Below are 23,045 nucleotides of genomic sequence, written 5' to 3'. Positions count from 1 at the left end.
TACAGAGAAGTCTTGGCACCGAGTCATTAGGGTGGGCAAGTTTGGTCAGTATAAATGCCTTAACAAAAATTCATTACCTAAAATTCATAGAAAAGTCCAACAGATTAATTTGTATACTTTCATATTTACATAGTGTTACACATGCTTGACTTTACAGGAAATCTACTGCATCAAATAGTGTTTTGCATGCTGGATAGTTTCCTTCTGAAAATCAAAAACATTACACATGGAGAAGTAAAAAGAATCAAAGAAAAGTGAGCCGGAAATTGTGGCTCGAATAAACAAGCAAACTAATACGTTACACATGAGGCTTTAAAAGAAATTACCTAATGAAGATACAACAAAAAGTAGCAGAGTTGTATTGTAAATCAAGCGTTCCAAATAATGTTAACACCAAGACACTGCACACAAGTCGAAATCGCCACACCATGCTACAATATGAGCAGGGAAATCTTTACTATATCAAACATTGGTACCAGCTTAACCAGAGAAAGACTTCACACGACATACAATAACCGACAAAAGAACACCCACACTAATAGGATGGTGCAGGTTGATGACCACATTGAAAGACAAGCCCTTGGATTTCCTCAATATGGGAGATTAAGAGGATTGACATAAAACGTAAAAAAAACAGTTGTGCATACATGGGTGTAACCAGGAATTAAAAGACAGTCAAGATAAAACAAATATTTATGTTTACGGATTCGAAAAATGTGAGAGCATGAGAAAAGATTAACAGCACTGAATGAAACATGGAACAAAAACAGATTAATCCATACCCTGGTGAACACACATTCCAAATAAATGGCCAAAACTGTGCAGGACTGTTGAGTGATGAAATTTGAGAGGCAATTTAGGCTTCTAGATGGTGACCTAAAATCCCTGGGGTCAAGTTACAGCCATTTGGATCATCCCCCTTTTGCAACAGTACCGCAGCAGAGTGTGCCTTTAATGCAATCCATCTTGCCGACAATCAGACCTTGGACTAGGTCTAGTTTTTGATGACTACTTGATGTATCCTTGGGTGCAGCTTTAAAAAACGATGAAGGTCTTTGTATACTTTGAAGCGGACCAAGTACATACATTGTGTGATTTAATGCAAACCTTACAATAGTACAGGATTAAGAAACCTGAATAAATCATCAAATCGACAAACTACTTTTTTGGTAGAATTCACACATGGTCTAAGTGAACTGAATACTTTTTTGGTAACACAAATGTCTGTCAATATTGTTGTAGCAATCTAGGTAAATATGATCTATGTAATTACTGCGACCCCCTAAAGTGTCTTGATTTCGGCCCCCTGCAGCCCCCTCTACATGCATTAAATACTATACCCATCCCCCATATATATGGGGTGTAAAGGGGGTCGATTTTCTTTTTAAAAAGGGCATTTTGAGGGTTGCAGTAAATGTGGTCGCAGTAATAGTATAATACCGATAGAGGCCAGCCATCTTAAATACCCATGAAAACCCGGGCAAAAGAGCTCCTACTCCATATTTGTTGTTTGATACAAACAGATAGGAGTAACTAACATCTGAATAACACTTTTAAGAAGTAAAAACATTATTTTTTTAAACATTGTATATCTCAGATGTTTTTGGTGAAAATGGCAAAAATGAAACCAACATCAGCTCTTTGGAGAGACCACCTCCAAATAATGACTGCAAACCTCTAATATAAAACAAAGGCCAGGATGACAAACTGACACATCAACATGTCCCATTCTGCGAGCATTGAGATCACAGATGCACTTCCCGAAAAAATAAAGTGTAAAACCAATGGATGATGCATTCTTAAAATGAGGAAAGTACATTGGGGTCTGCAAGTAAAATCTGACAGAAAGCTGTGCCATTGACAGCATTACATAGTGAGATGCTAAAATGATGGCACTTGGAGGCATCATATTTAACTTCTTACATTGGTGGGAGAGATCTGGTGGGGCCTCCCTCGTACCAGTCTCCATGATGCATTTTCAGCCACAAATAAACTTTGCACAGGCAAGACGTCTGAACAGTCTAACCCCACGCTACAGATCCTCTCATGAACTCGTCTGAGAGGTACCAAATAAATCCACAACCTTAATTAAATGCAGGGCTATTTCTCCAAATCCCATTCTCTGGAGAAATATGACTGGAGCCTTATTTCCCTTTTCCTAATAGTTAATCAGCACCTTCACCGGCCCAGTGCCTCCCCTCTCACCCACCACCATCATCATAACCATCACACACCAGGCTTCCAACCTCCCCGACCACCCAATTCCTTAAACTTGTTATTTACCAATAGAAATCCATGCTTGCCCCTTGGCACACCCTACATAATCCACGTGTTGCCGCTTACACCAAATCTTGTACGCATTGAGCTTGCCAGGGAGCTATTACTTTCTGGGAAGAGGCACAGTGAAAATGACTGGATGCACAGGACTGAACAGTTACACAAGTTCTGGTATCAATTCCATGCACAAAGCTACTGCAGCACTGCAATTAAGGTGCTGTGCACATGACCAGCTTTCAGCACTGAAATATCAGGATAACAGCAGAATAAAGCAATTTCTTTTTTTTCTTATGGAATATATACACATCAGGAAGCAACCTTAACGGTATCGATATTAAATGAAGATTTAAAAACGAAATATGCCCAATTCTGCCATCAGTGAACAAAAAGCATCAGCATTGATGAAGTCAGGCTATTTTAAAAGCAATTATTTTCATCAGGTCAGTCTGCAGTACTGTGGGACTACTTTAGAGTCAGCGGATTAAAACAGTCATCTTCTGATTCATAACAAATGAACTGTGAATTTCATTTGACCAACAGCAAGTATGCTACCGAGCATCAATGCAAGAATGATACAGTAAAATGCATATTTATATAAAACATACATAAATATTGTATTACAAGAGGATTGCTTAACATCTGCGTAAGTGTGCTGTTGGAATCTTACCTGTAGCATGCTAACAATTTCAACTTTGTTGAAGAAAATAAAGGAAGTGAGAGTGGAAAGGAAGTTCTCTTCAAAAACGGATGGTGTTGGCAAGATGATATCCTGGATGTATTGCACCCTATAAGTCTGATGGATCTTTTGCCTAAGTTCAGAGTCTGTTATTGGTATAACCTCTTTAAACTTAGCAGTTTTGGTCAAGAAATCCCTGTGACTTTTAGGTTGAGGCAGAGCTGGATCATACTCCAAGCATCCTACAACATCCATAATACACTCATCAGAAAACATTACCTCAAATAGAGTTGCTTTATTGAGGAATAAAATCCCTCTAATAATTTCATAAAGATGATGCAAGCCTTCAGAATTATCTAGGTTCTCACAAGTTTGGAAGAGCTGTAGTAGTTTTTTTATGTAGCCTTCATTCTCCAAGGCCAGGGCTAACTTCTCCCTACGGATAGGGGATGACAGAACAGAGGTAACTAGGTCAGCAATCTCTTCAAGTTTGTCGATTTCACAGGTAGGAAGGTCAATCAAATGACTAGTTTCTGGCATCTCTTCAAAACGCTCTTCTTCCGATTCATCAACAAGGTCCTGTGTAACTTCGACTGATGGATCCTTACCTTGAACCTAAAAAGGTCAAAATACATTAGTTTTTCTCTTAAACGAAAGGCGGTCAAATAAATGCACCGAAGGTAAGAACATGTGCAGGTTTAGTACAGCAATAATACACAGTCAATGGGGTTCTTAACTAAACAATATGGATAACAATTTACAATTCGCAGATAATTCATGTCAAGTAGAACTATTGCAATTGTAACCTAAAATCAACATTCTTTGAATAGTAGATGGTTATCTAGTTTGGTAAAGGAAACTAATCTACAGCTTGAAATGGCACCCACACGTTTCTTCCCGAGCATTTAAAAGGGATTTACTCTCATACAATAAGCTTTTAGTTATTTTACTAGTTCTTGCAATGTTCATGTACTGTTTAACCATGGCAACGCAAAAGTATCTATTCTTTGTGTCTGGTCACTGCCCTTCTATCTAGCAGAAGATATCTAGAATAACGTACCATTAAGTCTAAAGATCAGCAATGAGTTGTGTCACAGAAAATTACAGGGGGAGAAGTTCTTCCTTTCGTCAGAGTCCTTAATATCCTAATTAGCTTTTGAAGGGCAGATTATTGGAAAATGGTACTCACCATGGGGTCTACTGTACTCAGAGTCCAGAGTCTCCTTTCTGACATACTTCTGGGACATTGTCTCCTACAGGACCGGCCACAGGAAACTTTACAGCACCAGAAATGTGTACATTTCTATGTGAAGCTGGGTGCATGTGCAGCCTTGGCCCTGTTGCTCCATACCCAGACCTCTGCTTTGGTCCCTCACTAATAGCTTAGCTGTTTTAGGAGGCGTAGGTGGGAAGTGGGCACTGGCCTAAGAGTACAGTAGTCCACAGTGAGTAACTTTCATGCTCCTACATCCCAACCCCTTTCCTGCCTACTTATGAGAAATGGCCAATAACGGAATTACATATGACTTTTACCAGTTAGGATAATAAGATTGGAGGACAGCCGGTCCAAATTGAGCAGACCTCGAGCTTGCATCCAGACAACAGAGCCTGCAGGAAGCAGGAAGAGCAGCTCACGTTGCAGCTATGGATATCTGTAAACCCTTATTACAGCTTCCAACTGTTACGAAGAGCCAACTAGAAGGCTCTGAACGGTCATCCTGTCCACATACTCTCAGGGCTCTTTCCATGTCCGGATAGTGGAGGGCCCTTTCAATCTCAGACGTTTGGTTAGGAAAAATAAATAACTTTACAGTTAGAAAAGACAGGCGCATGCAAAGGGCCACCTTTATCTGTGGAACACGGATTGGTTCCTCCACTAATAGGGCATGACTCACCTACATGTCTCACTGAATTTATTGCAACTAATATGGCTACCTTCCAGTACAGAGTCAGGTATCAGCCATTACCATTGGCTCAAAAGGTTTGAAGAGAACGGCTGCAAGGACTAAAATAAGACCTCACTAAGGATACAGAGGTCTTTGCGGTGGGGACAAATGACAACCCATCAAAGTAATGTATTATTACGAGGTTGGAGATGGATAAAGATTGATGGTCAAAATTGAAGCAATCTCCCTACACAGAGATAGGCGTGCATGATTCAATCTAGATGTCAGTCAGTAAACCTTGATCTGAATGAGAGTATGTCTAAAGAGCTTAAACAAAGGATTATGATTTCTGAAGCTCCAGATGTTAGTACATCGTTTGCGTTATGATACCTGTGGCAGCGTTGGAGACTGAAAAGGATTTGTTCCCTTTCAAGACTGCAGAATCAATGTGCCAACTTTGCCCAAGCAGGATGGCCGACACTTGGGTACTTCCGCCAACATGACGGACGCAGCTGGTACCAAAGCTCCTGAAAAGAAAACCATAGGACTTGCCCATTGCATCGCTACTCGCAGGTTAATTCTTCCTGTGCATACACTCCTTATTCCCTCCCTCTGTCACTAGTTTTATTGCATCCTTCCTCCTCCTGTTCTTTCCTCTTTGTTCTGTGTTCCCTGGAGCCTGGCGCCTGCACTAGCCAGCTACTCTTCCTCTGTCCTTCTGCAGCCCAAACCGGACTACAGCTGTAGAGGCAGATTTACAAGTCATCTCTAGAGCCCACCCCCTCACCTTCATACTATAATCACAGCAAGAAAGCACTGTGTGACACCAGGTATCATCCCAATACCGCATTGAAGATAGGAGAGAATTTATGCACTTAGACAACCGTATCGAATGTACCCTTCCACTGGCATGATCGATGTCTGCATACACCACTGGACATAAGAGCTATATGAGGCAGCAGGCCAGACGAATAAAGATGTAACTGAAGTAACAAGAGAACCATTTATGCAGAGATGAAGAAATCATTTTCTTTGAGAAGTTAAGTGAGAAGAGGATTAATAAATGTACATCACAGAAATGAAAGGAAGATAAAAACCTACAGAAGCTTGCTGCAGAAGCAAACATAACACAATTAAAGCAGCCATGAAGAAAAAGATGAGACGTCAGACTTGTGTTAAAACCAACAAAACGACCTCCGAAACAGACCAGATCTGTAGAGCAGAAAGGCGCTGGAAGACTGCTTCGTGCGAGAAACAAAGAAGGTCTATTAGCCTGGGATCAAGAAATACTTACAAGGCATAAGGGGGGTGAAAGAGGATAAGCTATATACGCATGACATTTCTGTTAGATTAAGCAAAGAAGAAATAATTTGCAAGTGCCACGTATTAAACAAAGACACAAAGCATTTGTGAGATGGAACAACCAAGTCTCCAGAGGCCCAGAGGAGTAATAGTGCCCAGCATAATAGATCCTACAAGATCCTCTCCGTGCCCAGGCCTAACCGTGCTGGAGGGGGTGTGGCCCTTATCTTCCCTGAGTGGATTCCTGCCACTGTTACTCCCACGCAGACCTACTCCTCTTTTGAATGTCTTGTCTGCAGACTCTCCCTCTCTCCTAGCCTTTCCCTTACCGTGGCCACTATCGGCCACCTGGTCAAATTTCCACCTTCCTCAACCACTGGGTGGACCTCTCCTCCTCACTCCTGTCCACAACCACTCAACTCCTCCTTCTTGGAGACTTCAACATCCACCTGGATGCCTCCTGGGGACCCTCTGGACTCTTTCGCGACCTCTGCGACTCTCTCTCACTCTATTCTCTCGTCTGGGCCGACCCCTTCTGCAGGGCACACTCTCGATGCTCTGATCTCTTCTGACCTTCCCCTCTCTCCACTCCTCTCACCTGGAGTGATCACTTTCTCCTCTCCTCCCACCTCACCCTCCCTACCCCACAGGCAAAGCCACCCTCATCACTGCCACCTTCCTTCTCGGTCATCCGACCCATGAAGCGCGTGTCAGTTGAGGCTTTCGCTGCCACCTTCTCGCCCCCTCCTCCCCCTTCGGCTGACTCTCACCCTGACACAGCCCTCTCTACTCTCCACTTCGCTATATCCGATACTCTTGATATCCTTGCCCCTGTCATGAGAATCCGCCTGAAGCCAAAAGCCAAATGTAACTCCTGGTATGACTCGGGTCTCGTCACCCTTAAACGCAAGTGCAGGGTGGCAGAGAGGAAATGGCGTGCCTTATGTTCATCCTCTGACAAACTGGCCTGTCGCCTCCTCCAAAGGCAATACCGGCTCTCCGTTCTCACCAAGAAGAGAGCCCTTATCCAATCCCGCATCTCTGCGGCATCTAATAATTCGGCCGAACTCTTTAAAATCTGCAAGGAGCTGGCCAACCCTGCTGCAGTCTACCTCTCCTGTCTCCTCCCAGGCCCTCTGCACGGCACTGGCCTCTCACTTCATCTAAAAAACTCAGAATATCCTGTCCTCACTCTCCTCCTATCACCCTCCCCCCTCTATTCCCTGCTCTACCTCTGGCCCTTCTGCAGCCACCCCTCTCTCCTTCTCTGCCTTTCCCCTGTTTTCTGCTGACAAGGTTTCGAGACAAGTCCGATCTATGAAAGTCTCGTCAAAACAGGTCCACCCTTGTTCCTCCAAAACTATCAAGGACCACATCGACTCCTTGGCTCCTGCCCTTGCTGACTTCTGCAATCACTCCTTCGCCTCTGGAGTCTTCCCATCCCCTCTCAAGCACTCCCTTGTGCACCTCCTTAAGAAACCTTCTTCCGACCCCTCCTGCCCTGCTAACTATCGCCCAATCTCTATCACTCCCTTCCTGGGCAAACTCCTGGAGAAACTGGTCATCTCCCAGCTTAATCCCCATGCTGAATCTGTTGGTAGTCTTCAAGACCATCAGTCTGGCTTCAGAGCTGCCAGAAGCATGGAAACTGCTCTCCTGAACATCCATGAGGACCTGCTCTCGAATCTTGACTAACTCCATGTGTTCTCATTTTGCTTGATCTCTCTTCTGCCTTTGACACCGTCAACCATACCATCCTGCTCAACTGTCTCCGTGATAACCTGGGTATCACTGGTCAGGCTCTGGCATGGCTGTCCTCTTTCCTCTCCAATCGACCCTCCCAGGTCCAATTGGGGTCTTTCCTCTCTGTCATCTTTTTCTCTACCTGTGGTGTCCCCCAGGGATCTAACCTCTCTCCTTGGCCGTTTAACCAGTATCTGGCACTCCTCGCCCACCACATCACCGCTCTCTGCCCCAACTTTCAGTGCTATGTGGTTGATACCCAGCTCATTTTCAGGCTACCCTTGGCCTCCTCTTCTCCTTCCCTCATCTCTGACTGTCTTTCGGCTATCCAGGAATGGTGTGCCGCCAACGACCTCTGCCTTAATGCCAGTAAGACTGAGATTCTACTCATCGGCACACCCACTCCCTCCTTCCCTGCAGCTCTCTGGCCGGCCTCTCTTGGCCCTCTTCCTGCAAGGCAAAAAACCTCGGGGTCATCTTCGACTCCACACTCTCCTTCTCTCCTCACATATCCGATGTCTCTAAGAAGTCACACTACTTCCTTTCCTCTCCTTCCCCCAGAAGCTCACTGTCTCTAGAGCCCTGGTTCTCTCGAAGCTGGACTACTGTAACAGCCTCTATCTAAATCTGCCTGCCTCTACTCTCCGCCCTTTGCAACTTATCCAGAACAGGACTGCGAGACTTGTCCTTGGCCTCAAGCCCAGGGACCGTATCGCTCCAGGACTGAAATCACTACACTGGCTCCCAGTGTCTGCGAGGATCAAGTTCAAAACCCTCTGCATTGTCCACAAGGCCTTCTGGGGCCTTGGGCCAAAATACCGTAAACTCTCTCTTCCTAAATATCTTCCTTCTCGATCTCTTCGCTCATCCGCCTCCAACTCCCTCAGGGTCAGCTGCTTCTCCAAACAACGAGTTGGGGGCAGATCTCTCTCCGCTGCAGGGGCCTCCCTCTGGAACAGCCTTCCTGACTCCCTGAAACTTGAGGAGAACCATCTCCGGTTCCGGAAGCACCTCAAAACCTTCCTCTTTGCCTCCGCTTTCTCTCCCCCTCTCCCCTGCTAAACTTCTGAAACTGCACTGAATCTGCAACTGGGCCACTCACCGTTCCCGGTCCTTGGCCCAGCCACTCTCCCCTGCACTGCCTCCCTGGCTACCCCCTGCACTGCGGGACTGTCTGTATCCCTACAGCCCCCCTTTCCCAGCACTTGTCTGCACTTATCTCGCACTTGCCACTAGCTGGCCCTTGTTATTTATCCTGTATGCTATTAACCATGTACTGCACTCTCCCCTCTCCACTTCCCCCTTGCACTTTCCCCTTCCCCTCTACCCTTGCACTTGCGCTATCTGAATGACACCTGGCCAGGTAGGATTGTTGTCTGTCTTCCCCTTGCGCCCCCCCCCTCCCCGCCTGGTCGCACCTTGAAACCCTTATGTATAGGCGCGTTACAAATGCCATATCATAATTGAATTAAATGGCATCAAATAAAAGGTAGAAATGGACAAAATAGTGGTCTTCTCAGAAGCGATTCAAGATTCGAAAACAAGGCCTATTCATTATGCTCTAACTGAAGATTGTGATGTACCTACAATCCCTTAAATGTCCCGGAGAAGAGAACGGTCAGCAAGGTCAACTACAAAGCAGCAGCCTTGGCTCAGGGCTTGAATGATGAGATGGTAGCATAATGGACCAAGGGGGTAGTAGCCTGATGTTCCCCGCACCGGTGTTTCGTTTTGCTCACATGCTAACGAGCCGAAAGTCCAAAGATGGGATATAATGCCAACCAATCATGCTGGCCTATGTGGCAGTGTACTATACAAAGTTGCAGAAGCCAATCCACTGCCATTAATCTGTATTATACGTATTTAGAGGTAGTTTGAGGCGTGCCTGTCAGATAAGCGGCAGCCAATTATGATATGAACACCTTCACGATATATAGGCATATATGTTCGCTTAACCAATCCCTCCACCGAGGTATATATATGTTCCATAAAGCAATCCCTCCAACAAATAGGTTTTACTGTTTGCCACGTAGAATGTCATAGCTGAAGTACATCGAAGTAGAAAGCCTTTGTATAATCGAAATATCGCCAGGAATGTGTGAGCTGCAATTTGTATGTTCAGCAGGTTTCCCTACTTTATTCGAGCTGATAATAAAGTAGTATGTTGCCATATTCTTTGAGTCTGTCCGGTTATTTGGGTCTGAGATAGTTTACTGGTAATTCCATCTGGCACTTGGAACGCTCCAGGTGCTACTGCACATTTTGTTAGCAGTGCGGATGGTTCTGATCCAGTCTCCTGGCCCAATAGGTAGACTCTCGGATGCTTGATATCTTCCACCATTAGCCAGAAGATCAGAGCTTTCTGTGCATAACGGAGAAAAAGACACATGTGACGGTAAGACGGCCGGCAGGTGCCCCTGTTCGAAATTCCTGTCCCGTCCACGCAGGTGACCCATGAACAGAAGGCGAAGTGGTCGATTGGGTAAGAGTTGATACCAAGGGACTCGAGCTGAACAACGGATGCAATTAGAGCATCTAAAATAGCAGATAAAGGGGAGGGATTGATAGATATCTATATATGATACATTACTCACCGTAATCGTATTTGATGCTTGTATCTGCTTAGAGTCACATGCTGTGCATAGGCCGACATCTAGTGGAAGCTGCGGAGTATTACAGTTGTTTTCGAAATTCGAAAAGGGTTATCGACAGGGAGTGCCAGTAATACTATCCCTAGTGTGACGTCCACTGTACCCATGGTCCTTCAGGCGTCGAGGTCCCTCAGATTGTTATTTTTCCTGACATGAGGTAGCATGAAGTTTGGCGTGAGTACAGTTGTATCCAAGCAGATACTTATCAGACAAGCTCATAAGCATCCATGCACCTTCTCTGAGGGGATTAAGGGTGGACGCATGTGAATCTAAGCAGATACAAGCATCACAAATACGATTACAGTAAGTAATGTATCCCTTCTGAGGCTTGTGGAATCTGCTTAGACCACATGCTGTGCATAGATTAGCGAGCAGTGTTAGGAGAAGGTGGTGGGTTGTGAGAAGATTCATGGGCAAAGATGTTTTAGAACCGCTTGTCCCACCTGTGTATCTGTCTAGGAATGAGTGTCATTGCAGTAATGCTGAGTGAAAGTGTATTGAGCTCCATGTAGCTGCTTTACAAATGCTGTCTAGAGGGACATTTGCAATGAAAGCCAGAGTGGCTCCTGTGCTCCTTGTGGAGTGAGCTCTAGGCGTGAAGGGCAGTGTTTTGTTTCATAATGAATAGCACAATTGTATACATCTGACTATCCATCTGGAGATGGCATTTTTGGAAATGCTGTCTCCTTCTCTGCCTGCTGCTATGGAGACAGTTGGTCTGTTTGTCTTAGCAGTCTGGTCTTGTTTACATAGTAAAGGACCACCATCCTCACATCTAGTGTGAAGTTTTACCTCAGCTGAGCTGGTGGGGTTCTAAAACAAAGCCGGTAGCTCAATAGACTGGTTTATGTGAAATTTAGAGATGAACTTAGGTGAGAACCTAGGGTGAGTGCGTAAAACCAGCTCGTCTTTATGTGTGATAAAGGATCCTGCACGGACTAACCTCTTCTTATGGAAGTAATAGCCACTAAGAAGGCAGTCTTGTAAGTCAGGTGTTTAAGACTTGACTTGTGTATTGGCTCGAAAGGGGGTTCCATGAGCTTAGCGAGTACACCATTGAGATCTCATCCTGGCGGCGGGTTTCAAATGGGAGGGTGGAGTCTCTACTCCCTCCATAAAAGCTTTGATGACTGGCACCTTCCACCATGAGACCTTATTGTGGGAGGTGGTGTATGCTGACAAGGCCGCCAGATGGACCTTTAAAGAGTTGAATACTAACCCTGAGTCTAGCAAGTGGAGCAAAGAATTTAGAATGTGGGATGGATAACATTGTATGGGGTTCATTTGTTTAGACTAGCACCAAATTACAAATCTTCTCCACTTGTCGAAATAACAGTGTCTAGTGTTAGGCTTTCGTCCTTCCTTCAGGATATCCATACACCTCTGTGGTAAGTTAAGATGTCCGAACTCGGACTTCAGGAGCCATGCTGCCAAGTTCATTGACTGAGGTTGAGGGTGCACTGTTAATCCCTCGTGCGGAGTGAGCAGATTGGTCAGGCACGGGAGCTTGATGGTATCGCACATTGCCAGTTTGGGCAGATGTGGATACCAAGGTTGTCTTGCCCACATATGAGCAATTAGGATTAACATCATATGTTTGTCGTGTATCTTGTTCACCACTTTCTTCATGACAGATGTTGGGAGAAATGGTTAAGCAAATTTCCATGACCAATTCATCCATAGGGCATTGCCCTTGGAGCCTGGCTGGGGGAACCTGGATGCGAAGTCTGGGCATTGACTGTTTTTGCTTGTAGCGAAAAAGTCTATTGTGGAAGTACCCCATTGAGAGAGGAGGCATTCTACAACCCCTAGGTGTAGTCGCCATTTGTGCTCCTCTAGTAGGGGGATGTCTGCTCAGAGAATCTGCCAGAGAGTTGAGTTCCCCTGTGACAATAAGAACATTTTCCGTTTGAGTGTCCATCTCCAAATTTGCTGCGCAAGCCTGGACAGATTTGGAGAACGTGTGCCCCCCCTGTTTGTTGATGTAAAACATTGCTGTAGTGCTGTCTGTGAGGACTTGCACAGATTGGTTCACTAGGTAAAACTCAAATGCCTGAAGGGCCTTGAATACTGCCAGTAGTTCCAGCAGACTGACATAGTTTTGTGCAGCCGCACAAGACCACAGACCCCAACCTGTGTGATTAAGGTAATGAGCCCCCCCCACCGCACCTGGCGAGTGAGGAGTCTGTCATGACAATCGCTTGTACTTCCAGATCATGGAAGGGTTTCCCCTTTAAACAGATTTTCTCTTGTCCATCAGCGAAGATTTTGTACTAGTGTTGGCGAAACCACCACTAGTTCGTCCCACTGACCACTTACCTGAGACCATTGTTTCGCCAACCACTCCTGCATGGGTCGTAGACGTGCATGTATCAGGTAAATGCAAGATGCCATCATGCCTATTAAACGCATCGCTTTCCGTAAGCTTATCTGGCGGCCGGCTTGATAATGTGGTATTTGCATTAACATGTTTTGGCTTGATAATGTGGTATTTGCATTAACATGTTTTGGACTCTTTCCTCTGACGGAAAGACCAACTCCTCTTCTGTGTTTATAAGAGCTCCTAGGAACTGTTTGGTTGTGCTTGGCACTAGGCTTGATTTTTTTTCTCGTTGATTGATAAACCCAATTGAAAGAAGGTTGATAGTTATATGAATGTTTTGCCTGCAAATTAGGGGAGACTCCCTTGTAATCGGCCAGTCATCCAGGCAAGGGTACACTGGGATTGCCTCCCTGCGTAGGTGTGCTGCCACCACTGCCAGTACCTTCATGAATACCCTTGGAGCAGATGCTATTCCGAAAGGGCAGCACCTTGAATTGGTAGTGCTGGTATGCTATCTTGAAACGCAAGAATCTTCTGTGCGCTGGGAACATTGAAATATGAAAATAGGCATCTTTCATGTCTAGTGTTGCCATGTAATACCCCTTTTTTTAGCAGAGGGATTACCACTTGTAGCACAGTTATGCAGAACATTTGTGGCTTGACATTTGTTTGCAGGGCGTAAATCTAATACTGGGCGCATTGTTAGATCTTTGTTTGGCACAAGGAAGTAAGTTTAATAAATACCCATATTTACCTGGTTGGCCGGGACGATTTCTCTGGCGTCCTTTTGGAGCAGCATGGCAATTTCCTCAAGGAGGATGCTTTGTTCTTCTTTGGAGTGGGGTTTCTGGGGTCGGGGGTGGTTCCGGGGTCGCTCAAGGAGCTCTATATAATTTCTGCCCGCTACGGTGGCCAGCACCGATCTGTCATGACCACTGCCTCCAAGGTGTCAGACCTAGCCCAACATCCTTGGAAGCAGGGTCATGACCCTTATTCCAGGCACAAGCCGGCCCCCATAGGGGCCTTTTGGACCTTGTCCTGGCGCCAGCGGCGCCAGGCTCATGCTCATAAAGGGACCCAGTCCCGGCACTGGAAGCGCCGGGCTCATATAAAAAGGATTGGTGCTTGGGTGGACTTACCTCCTGCAGACCATGCTGCTTTCCTACCTGCAGGATGAACTCTTCATCCAATCCTGCTGGGACTACTTTAACTGCTGGGTGGGGCCAGCACCACTCCCAAGAATTACATACTGGAACTCTTTTCTTACCTCTAAAAGCTGTGGAAGAAGACGCCTAAGCACTACTGAAGGCTATTTAAACCACACCCGATTGGTTTCAAGTGCTTCGCGTTATTCTGCAATAGCAGCAGGACGCTCACCGTGTCGGCTCCAGCTGCTCTTCTTCTGCACCTGAAAACAGGAAAATCTTCAACTTACCTTCCTGAATCCAGCTCCAGCCTTCCGCGACATCTGAAAAGGAAAACGAGAACATTAGAGTAGCACGAGAAAGTACCAGAGCTGCTCTTACCACCTTCCGGCGCCTTCCAAGGCCTCGTGCCGCCATTCTTCGTTCTCCAGCCATCTGCAACTACAAAGAATACAGGTTAGCGATAACTCTGTGATATCTGCTTACCTGTGCCACGGTCTCCGCGAGCTCCGTTCAGCGCCATTTGTCCGCACCTGTAAAATACAAGAAGGACATTATTAGAGCTCAGGACTCCATTTCTACTCACGCGCCTTAAGCGGTGATACCTGTCCATCCTCCGGCACTATCCTTCGGCATCAGTCTTCATCGCCGATTGCACCGCGACCTGAAAGAAAGGGAAAAAAGACTTTTAAAAGTGCATTTAACTTCAGATGAACTTTTTGCTTGCCTGCAAAAACTCCGGACTTCTCCACTTACCGGATCAGCATACCGGACCTGCAAAAGAGGCAAGATTCTGAAAGGACAATAAAAAGACTCATATAAGGCACTCACCGTTCGTGCAGCTAACGACGGTCTTGCCTTCTGGACTCTAACCTCCGCAATAAAAGGCTGAACTATCGTCCAGTGAAGTAACTGGCTACAGCGCCCCTGCACAGACGCAGGATGGAGAGCGCCGCTTTTACCTACCTAAGGTGAGCACGTGCGGCCTAGGAGAGTTGTAGGAGTGTCAGGAAGGGGAAAGGGCCGAAACCCCGTCAGGCAGACGTTAACCCCTGTTTCTTCTCTGCCCGCAGACATCTCACTCTCCAGATTAAGATCACAGTAAGGAGCTGGCCCTTCCAGGGTGGTGCCAAAGACCTGCGAGTGACTTTGGAAGGTTCGGAGAACGCCCAGACCAGACCCGCGCCTCCGAGGGATTCAGGTGAGCGTTACAGAACGCGAAGCCTACCACAAATAACCCACCCAGGCGCAATGGAAACCTCGGATACAGACCAATTGGCCCAATTGCTTGGGGAGCTGAGGTACATGCATCTCGTCAAGAAACAAATGCCTTACGAAGGGAATTGATCGTTTCCAAAGAGCGAGCGGACGACCTGGCCAGGCAATTGCTACAAATTCAAGCTGGGCAAGCACCTTTGCCTACCTCGGGAGGGAATTATCCACTTACAACCTCAAGCAATCTGGTGCAGATTAATCTGTCAGGGAACGTGCCCCTGGCTCCACCAGAACGTTTCTCAGGTGATCCTAAACGCTACGCAGTATTCATCAACCAATGCCGCTTGCACTTTTTGTGTAGACCCGCTGCATTCCCAACTGACCAAGCTAAAGTAGCGTTTGTACTTTCCTATCTTAGTGGCAATGCGGCTGATTGGTCCATTCCTTTAGTGACACAGGATGATCCGGTCCTCCAAAACTTCCAAGACTTTCAGGCCAGTATGGAAAAGTTGTTCGCACGACACTCACAAGGGCAGGCCTTGGACAATGAACTCCTATCGCTAAGACAAGGTAACCAAGATCTCCTGGCGTACATAGCATCTTTTAACAGACTGGTGGATGAAACCAGGTGGCCAGAAGACAAGAGGATCACGCTTTTCCACAGGGGGCTACGTGGAGAACTTAAAGATGTCTTAGCACAGGTGGTAAATCCTCTGCAAGAGTGCTCCGATTATATCGACCTAGTAGTTCAATTAGATCATCAACTACAGAACAGAAAGGCCGATCGCTCCAGATTTGAAACCCGGACGTTCTCAAAGACTCAAAACCCTGCTAAAGGAAATGATTCCGTGGAACCCATGCAGATAGGCATCGTGAAAGGACCTTTAACTCAAAAGCAACGAGAAAGGCGAAGACAGTTACAGCTGTGCCTCTACTGTGTGAAGTCTGGACACTTCCTTCGAGATTGTTCAGTGAAACCGGTCAAGAAAGCCTTGGGAGCTTCCGATAAAGATGCAAAACAACAAGAATCGGGAAACGACCTCGCCCGGCAAGCGTAGAGGTCCGCTTGCCGAGCGTAAAAACCAGTTCCTTGACCTCGCATTTCGTACTGCCCATGGTCCTCATAAGCCCCGACCAACCAAATCGTATGCATGCTATTAAGGCATTCATTGATAGCGGATCAATCGGTAACTACGTGGATCAAGATATGGCAGCTAGGATGAATCTTCCTTTATGTCCTAAATTGGTAAAAGATGTAATCACTACAGTGGATGGTACAGAAATAGTTTCCGGACCAGTCTCTCACACCACCGTGGAAGTGACGCTGCTCTGCCAGGACGGACATCAGGAAGGAATCGTGTTTGATGTAATCAAGGCCCCGCAGTTTCAAGTAATTCTAGGAGTTCCTTGGTTGGAAAAACACAATCCTCAGATCGAATGGCGAGCCAAGGTAATCCGGTTTCCAGAGTGCACCCAAACTTGTTATTCTCGGCCCGACATCAGGCTGGCAGCCATCGCTTCCGAGAACCTCCAATTGCCTCCTGAATACCAAGAGTTTAGTGATGTCTTCCAGAAAGATCAGGCCAACACCTTGCCCCCGCACAGATCATACGACTGCCAGATAGACCTGATACCCGGATCCACTCCACCGTGCAGTAGAATATATGCTCTTACTGAGCCAGAAAATCTTCACCTCAGACAATACTTAGACCAGTACCTGGCTAACGGATTTATTCGTCCCTCAAAATCTCCAGCTTCTTCAGCTTTGTTCTTCGTCCCGAAAAAGGAAGGTGACCTGAGAACGTGTATAGATTACCGCGCCCTGAACCAGATTACAGTCAAAAACAGGTACCCGCTGCCTCTGATTCCCGAACTATTGGACCAAGTAAAAGGCGCCTGCATTTACACTAAACTAGATCTCAGAGGAGCTTACCACTTGTTACGAATCAGGGAGGGTGACGAATGGAAGACGGCCTTTCGCACAAAATACGGATTATTCGAGTATCAAGTAATGCCTTTTGGACTATGTAATGCACCGGCCGCCTTCCAGTTCTTTATGAATGACGTTCTCCGAGAGCTTATTGATGTTTGTGTAGTCGTCTACATTGATGACATCCTGGTATACTCCTCCTCAGAAGCTGAACACCGATGACATGTCACCGCAGTTTTGCAGAGGCTTCGCCACCATCGTTTATTTGCTAAATTGGAAAAGTGTACCTTTCATGTAAAGGAAGTCGAATTTTTGGGGTTCATTTTGTCACCCAACGGTGTTCACATGGACACAAGAAAAGTGGATACTATCACCAAATGGCCGTCTCCGACTTCGGTAAAAGGAGTACAGAGCATGTTGGGCTTCGCTAATTTTTATCGAAGGTTTATCCCCGAATTCTCTCGAATAGTCCAACCTATCACAGCTCTCCTAAAAAAGAACAAAAAATTCGAGTGGACTCCAGAGGCCGAACAAGCCTTCCAAGATTTGAAAGCCAAATTTATTTCTGCTCCAGTCCTGAAACATCCTCGTCCAGAACTTCCTTATATCGTCGAGACCGACGCATCTAGTCTTGCAATGGGGGCAGTTTTGTCACAAAGAGATCCTGAAACACACCAATTACACCCTGTGGCGTTTTGGTCCCGCAAATTTTCGGCCCCGGAAATCAATTACACAATCACGGACAAGGAACTTCTGGCAATCAAGTCCGCCTTTAAGGCCTGGCGGCATTATCTCCTAGGAGCCCGGCACACTGTCACTGTAATTACTGATCATCGTAACCTCCAATATTTGAAGTCAGCCAAGGCCCAATCTTCAAGACAACTCCATTGGGCATTATTTTTTGCAGAATTTGATTTTGTGATTACGTTTCTGCCGGGCGTCAAAAACGGAAAAGCTGATGCCCTTTCACGAATAGGCGTTAACGAACTCGCAGCTAATCCAGAACCAGTACCCATAATCCCCGAACAAAAGATTTTGGGAGTCATCAACACAATGTCTCTTGACGACATAAAAAGGAAGATCAAGCAAATAACTCCCGAAGATTCCTTGACTTGGCTGCAGAAAGGAAAGGATTTTACGATAGATCAAGATCTATTATACTTCCAAGGCAGACTTTATTTACCGTGTGATGACTTACAGAAACAGGTCATCACCTGCTATCATGATTCCTTAATAGAGGGACATCCGGGTGTAGCCAAAACCTCCGAAAACATTAAAAGACATTTCTGGTGGCCGTCCTGGAGAAAGGATATCAAAGACTTTGTGGCCTCATGCGGCATCTGTGCACAAAATAAGAGCCAGAGAGAAAAACCAGCCGGGCTAATGCATCCGATAGACATTCCACCGTGCCCTTGGCACACCCTCTCAATGGATTTTATCACGGATTTACCCCCTTGTTCCGGATATAATACAATTCTAGTAATTGTTGATCTTTTTTCAAAGATGGCTTATTTTGTTCCACTGAAAGGATTACCCACAGCTTCCATTCTAGCCCGAGAATTCCTTGAAAACATCGTTCGCTTGCACGGGTTCCCTTCCGTCCTAATCTCTGATCGAGGGAGCCAATTCATTTGCCATTTCTGGAGAAGTTGTTGTCGTCTTGCACAAATTGACGTGCGACTCTCTACCAGCCACCACCCTCAAACTGACGGGCAGACAGAGGACTAACCAAACTCTGGAACAGTATCTTCGTTGCATGTTACAACAATCAGAGGGTACTTGGAGGGACATTCTTTGGATTGCTGAATATGCGTACAACAACTCAATACATACCGGAACAGGTAAAACCCCTTTCTTCCTGTTGTATGGGGTTCACCCTCGGACCTATAATTTAGATCCGCCTCAAGATCTCGGAACACCCGCTGTGGACCATCTTCATGCGACCATAACTCAAACATTTAAGGAAGCCGTCGCACACCTTCAACGAGCCAAAGAATCTTATAAGAAAGGTGCTGATCAACATCGGAAAGAGGCCCCTCAGTACCAAGTAGGAGACCAAGTCTGGCTGTCTACTAAACATCTGTCTCTAAAAGGACCACGCACCTTCAATCCAAAGTACTTAGGACCCTACACGATCACGGCTGTGATAAATCCTGTGGCGGTTAAATTAGAATTGCCCACTCGAATGAAAATACATCCTGTTTTCCATGTTTCACTCCTGAAACCTATGCAACCCGGAACCCGTCTGACTAAACCTCCAGAGCCAATCCAAGTAGACGGAGAAAACGAATACGAGGTTCGGAACATCTTGGATTCTAAGTTTTTCAAGTCAAAACTGTATTACCTGATTGATTGGAAAGGGTATGGCCCCCAGGAGAGATCTTGGGAACCTTCAGAAAATGTCCATGCTTCTCGTCTAATCAGAAAATTTCATCGGACCTTCCCCAACAAACCAAAGCCTCCGGGGAAGACCAATTTGGGAGGGGCCTTGAGGGGGGGTGCTGTCATGACCACTGCCTCCAAGGTGTCAGACCTAGCCCAACATCCTTGGAAGCAGGGTCATGACCCTTATTCCAGGCACAAGCCGGCCCCCGTAGGGGCCTTTTGGACCTTGTCCTGGAGCCAGCGTGCTCATAAAGGGACCCAGTCCCGGCACTGGAAGCGCCGGGCTCATATAAAAAGGATTGGTGCTTGGGTGGACTTACCTCCTGCAGACCATGCTGCTTTCCGACCTGCAGGATGAACTCTTCATCCAATCCTGCTGGGACTACTTTAACTGCTGGGTGGGGCCAGCACCACTCCCAAGAATTACATACTGGAACTCTTTTCTTACCTCTGAAAGCTGTGGAAGAAGACACCTAAGCACTACTGAAGGCTATTTAAACCACACCCGATTCGTTTCACGTGCTTCGCGTTATTCTGCAATAGCAGCAGGACGCTCACCGTGTCGGCTCCAGCTGCTCTTCTTCTGCACCTGAAAACAGGAAAATCTTCAACTTACCTTCCTGAATCCAGCTCCAGCCTTCCGCGACATCTGAAAAGGAAAACGAGAACATTAGAGTAGCACGAGAAAGTACCAGAGCTGCTCTTACCACCTTCCGGCGCCTTCCAAGGCCTCGTGCCGCCATTCTTCGTTCTCCAGCCATCTGCAACTACAAAGAATACAGGTTAGCGATAACTCTGATATCTGCTTACCTGTGCCACGGTCTCCGCGAGCTCCGTTCAGCGCCATTTGTCCGCACCTGTAAAATACAAGGACATTATTAGAGCTCAGGACTCCATTTCTACTCACGCGCCTTAAGTGGTGATACCTGTCCATCCTCCGGCACTATCCTTCGGCATCAGTCTTCATCGCCGATTGCACCGCGACCTGAAAGAAAGGGAAAAAAGACTTTTAAAAGTGCATTTAACTTCAGATGAACTTTTTGCTTGCCTGCAAAAACTCCGGACTTCTCCACTTACCGGATCAGCATACCGGACCTGCAAAAGAGGCAAGATTCTGAAAGGACAATAAAAAGACTCATATAAGGCACTCACCGTTCGTGCAGCTAACGACGGTCTTGCCTTCTGGACTCTACCTCCGCAATAAAAGGCTGAACTATCGTCCAGTGAAGTAACTGGCTACAGCGCCCCTGCATAGACGCAGGATGGAGAGCGCCGCTTTTACCTACCTAAGGTGAGCACGTGCGGCCTAGGAGAGTTGTAGGAGTGTCAGGAAGGGGAAAGGGCCGAAACCCCGTCAGGCAGACGTTAACCCCTGTTTCTTCTCTGCCCGCAGACATCTCACTCTCCAGATTAAGATCACAGTAAGGAGCTGGCCCTTCCAGGGTGGTGCCAAAGACCTGCGAGTGACTTTGGAAGGTTCGGAGAACGCCCAGACCAGACCCGCGCCTCCGAGGGATTCAGGTGAGCGTTACACGATCTGAGGCGATTCCCTCACACGATTGGGTGAAATGGGAAATGCGCCCGCCTACTGGAGAGGCATGGGAGGGCACCTGAAAGGGGTTGCCACTGTTTGAGGTGGGGTACCACCTCTGGAGGAGGAATCCCTTCCCCAACCGCGTGACCTGCGCGGTCCTCTCTGGTAATTGGCCTGGCCTCGATTGGTCCCCAGGCCGTTCCCTGATTTTGATTATAGTTGGAACCTCTCTAGGAATTTTGTCCACATGATCGAGAAGAATTGCAGTTTCCCCTCTGGCCAGAAGGTTTATTGGTCAGCTGGCCCAATGATTTTAGTGTATCATATACTTCCTTGGCTGTCTTCAAGGCATCCTCGACGGCCTTACCAAAGAGTACATATTGGGCTCGACAGGCATGTTAATGAGAGTGGCCTGCGTCTCAGGCTTAAAAACGGCTTGGCATACCCAAGCGTTGTGCTTAATAATGGTTCCCTCAGCTATGATTCTGCCTGCGCTGTCTGCAGCGTCAAGATTGCTCTTTAGCAAGCAGCTTGAAACTGCCCCTCCTTCTGCAGCCACCAGTGCTAATTGAGTCTTGAGGGTTTCCGGGGCTGACGAGAGTAAAGTCGAGACCTCATCCCATTTATGGCAGTTGGAACTAGCTAATAAAGTAGAGTTATTAGCTATCCTGGTCCGGAATGCAGCTGCAGAGGCCACCTTCCTGCCCATTGTGTACAGCCTTTTACTTTCTTTGTCTGGAGGATCCTCAGAGGAGGCTAGGGAAGTACATGCTCTTTTCCTTGTTGTAGTAACAATGAGCGAGTCAGTCTTAAGCTGCCCAGTGATGTACAGCGGGTCTGATGGTGCAGGTCTGAAAGGTTTTTCTATGCAGGGGTTCACCGCCGCAACTGATTGGTTGTTTCCAGCGAGGGTTGTACCCATCGCTGGACAGACTTTAGTAGAATATATTGAGTCACAGCCTTCTTATCTCCCAAGAGGTCATCAATGAAATCCTTGCCCTGTGGATCCTCTTGTGTAGATATTTGGAAATGCTCAGCTGCTTTGATGAGTACTTCGTTCAGAAGAGGCTGATTATCTGTGGGTGAGTCTACAACAGGGGGTTCCCGATTAACGGGCGAGTCATGTTATACATGTCTGTATCTGGATCACCCTCATCCTCGGTCAAGGGTATCAGGCAGGCAGATGGGGCAAGCTGGGTGGAGGCTTGACAGGCCTGGCATAGGCACACAAAGAATCCATAACAAATATCTCCATTTATTCCTTCATAGTGTTTGTAGTAACTTCCTGGTTACCACTTCCTGTTGTCGAACAGGAAGTGCATGATAAACTCATGAGCTCTCTAGTGTTTGGGTGTGGCTGGCTATATAAGCCACACCGAAGATTCTTCCAGTGCTTCGTTTTGCTTACTGTGAGCTGTATCAGCCAGCATCTGCTTACCTGCTCCGGATCATCCCGCTTCTGCTTACCCGCTCCGGATCATCCCGCTTCTGCTTACCCGCTCCGGATCGTTCAGCTTCTGCTTACCTGGTTCTTACTCCACGCTGCAGCTGTCTCCAGTCAAGAGGGGACTTCTACACCGGCACCTGTAAGAACAACGAAGAACAGCGTTAACACGCGCACATCAGTAATGCTGCGCATACTCACCGAATCTTCCCACGGCGCTGGAATCCAGGTTAGTTGCGCGAGCGCACAAACCCCTGTAAGAAAGAAGAAACATTCATTGCGCTCGCTCCAATAACACGGCCACTGATTTCACTGTGCTCTCTCTCTACGCAGTGCATACTTACCAAAAGCCTCCGTGCAAACTTACCTAACCACCAAGTCTCCAGTAGCGCTGAACTCGGACTCGAGGCGCTAATACCACATAATTTCTCCTGCAAGGGAAAGGGAGAGACATTACCAGGCGCGCTCGAATTGAAGACGTTGCGCAAACTTATCAGCAGCTAGCTTCTACACGCAGCGCTACTCACCCACAAA

At 46.7% G+C, this 23,045-nt stretch overlaps 1 protein-coding gene across 3 annotated transcripts in view; it reads right to left on the bottom strand.

Annotated features, from left to right (window-relative positions):
- Positions 1-23,045, bottom strand: part of PPP4R3B (protein phosphatase 4 regulatory subunit 3B) — an 820,721-nt gene that overhangs the window by 531,852 nt on the left and 265,824 nt on the right. For all 3 annotated transcript variants that reach the window (XM_069608059.1, XM_069608058.1, XM_069608060.1), the window contains exon 4: positions 2,945-3,568. In XM_069608059.1, the coding sequence (XP_069464160.1) occupies positions 2,945-3,568 (624 nt within the window). The remainder of the gene's footprint in view (positions 1-2,944; positions 3,569-23,045) is intronic.

The sequence above is a fragment of the Ambystoma mexicanum genome, chromosome 4q (assembly GCF_040938575.1).
Source record: "Ambystoma mexicanum isolate Mex_15411 chromosome 4q, UKY_AmexF1_1, whole genome shotgun sequence".
NCBI lineage: Eukaryota > Metazoa > Chordata > Amphibia > Caudata > Ambystomatidae > Ambystoma > Ambystoma mexicanum.
This window is presented reverse-complemented; position numbering and strand designations above follow the sequence as displayed.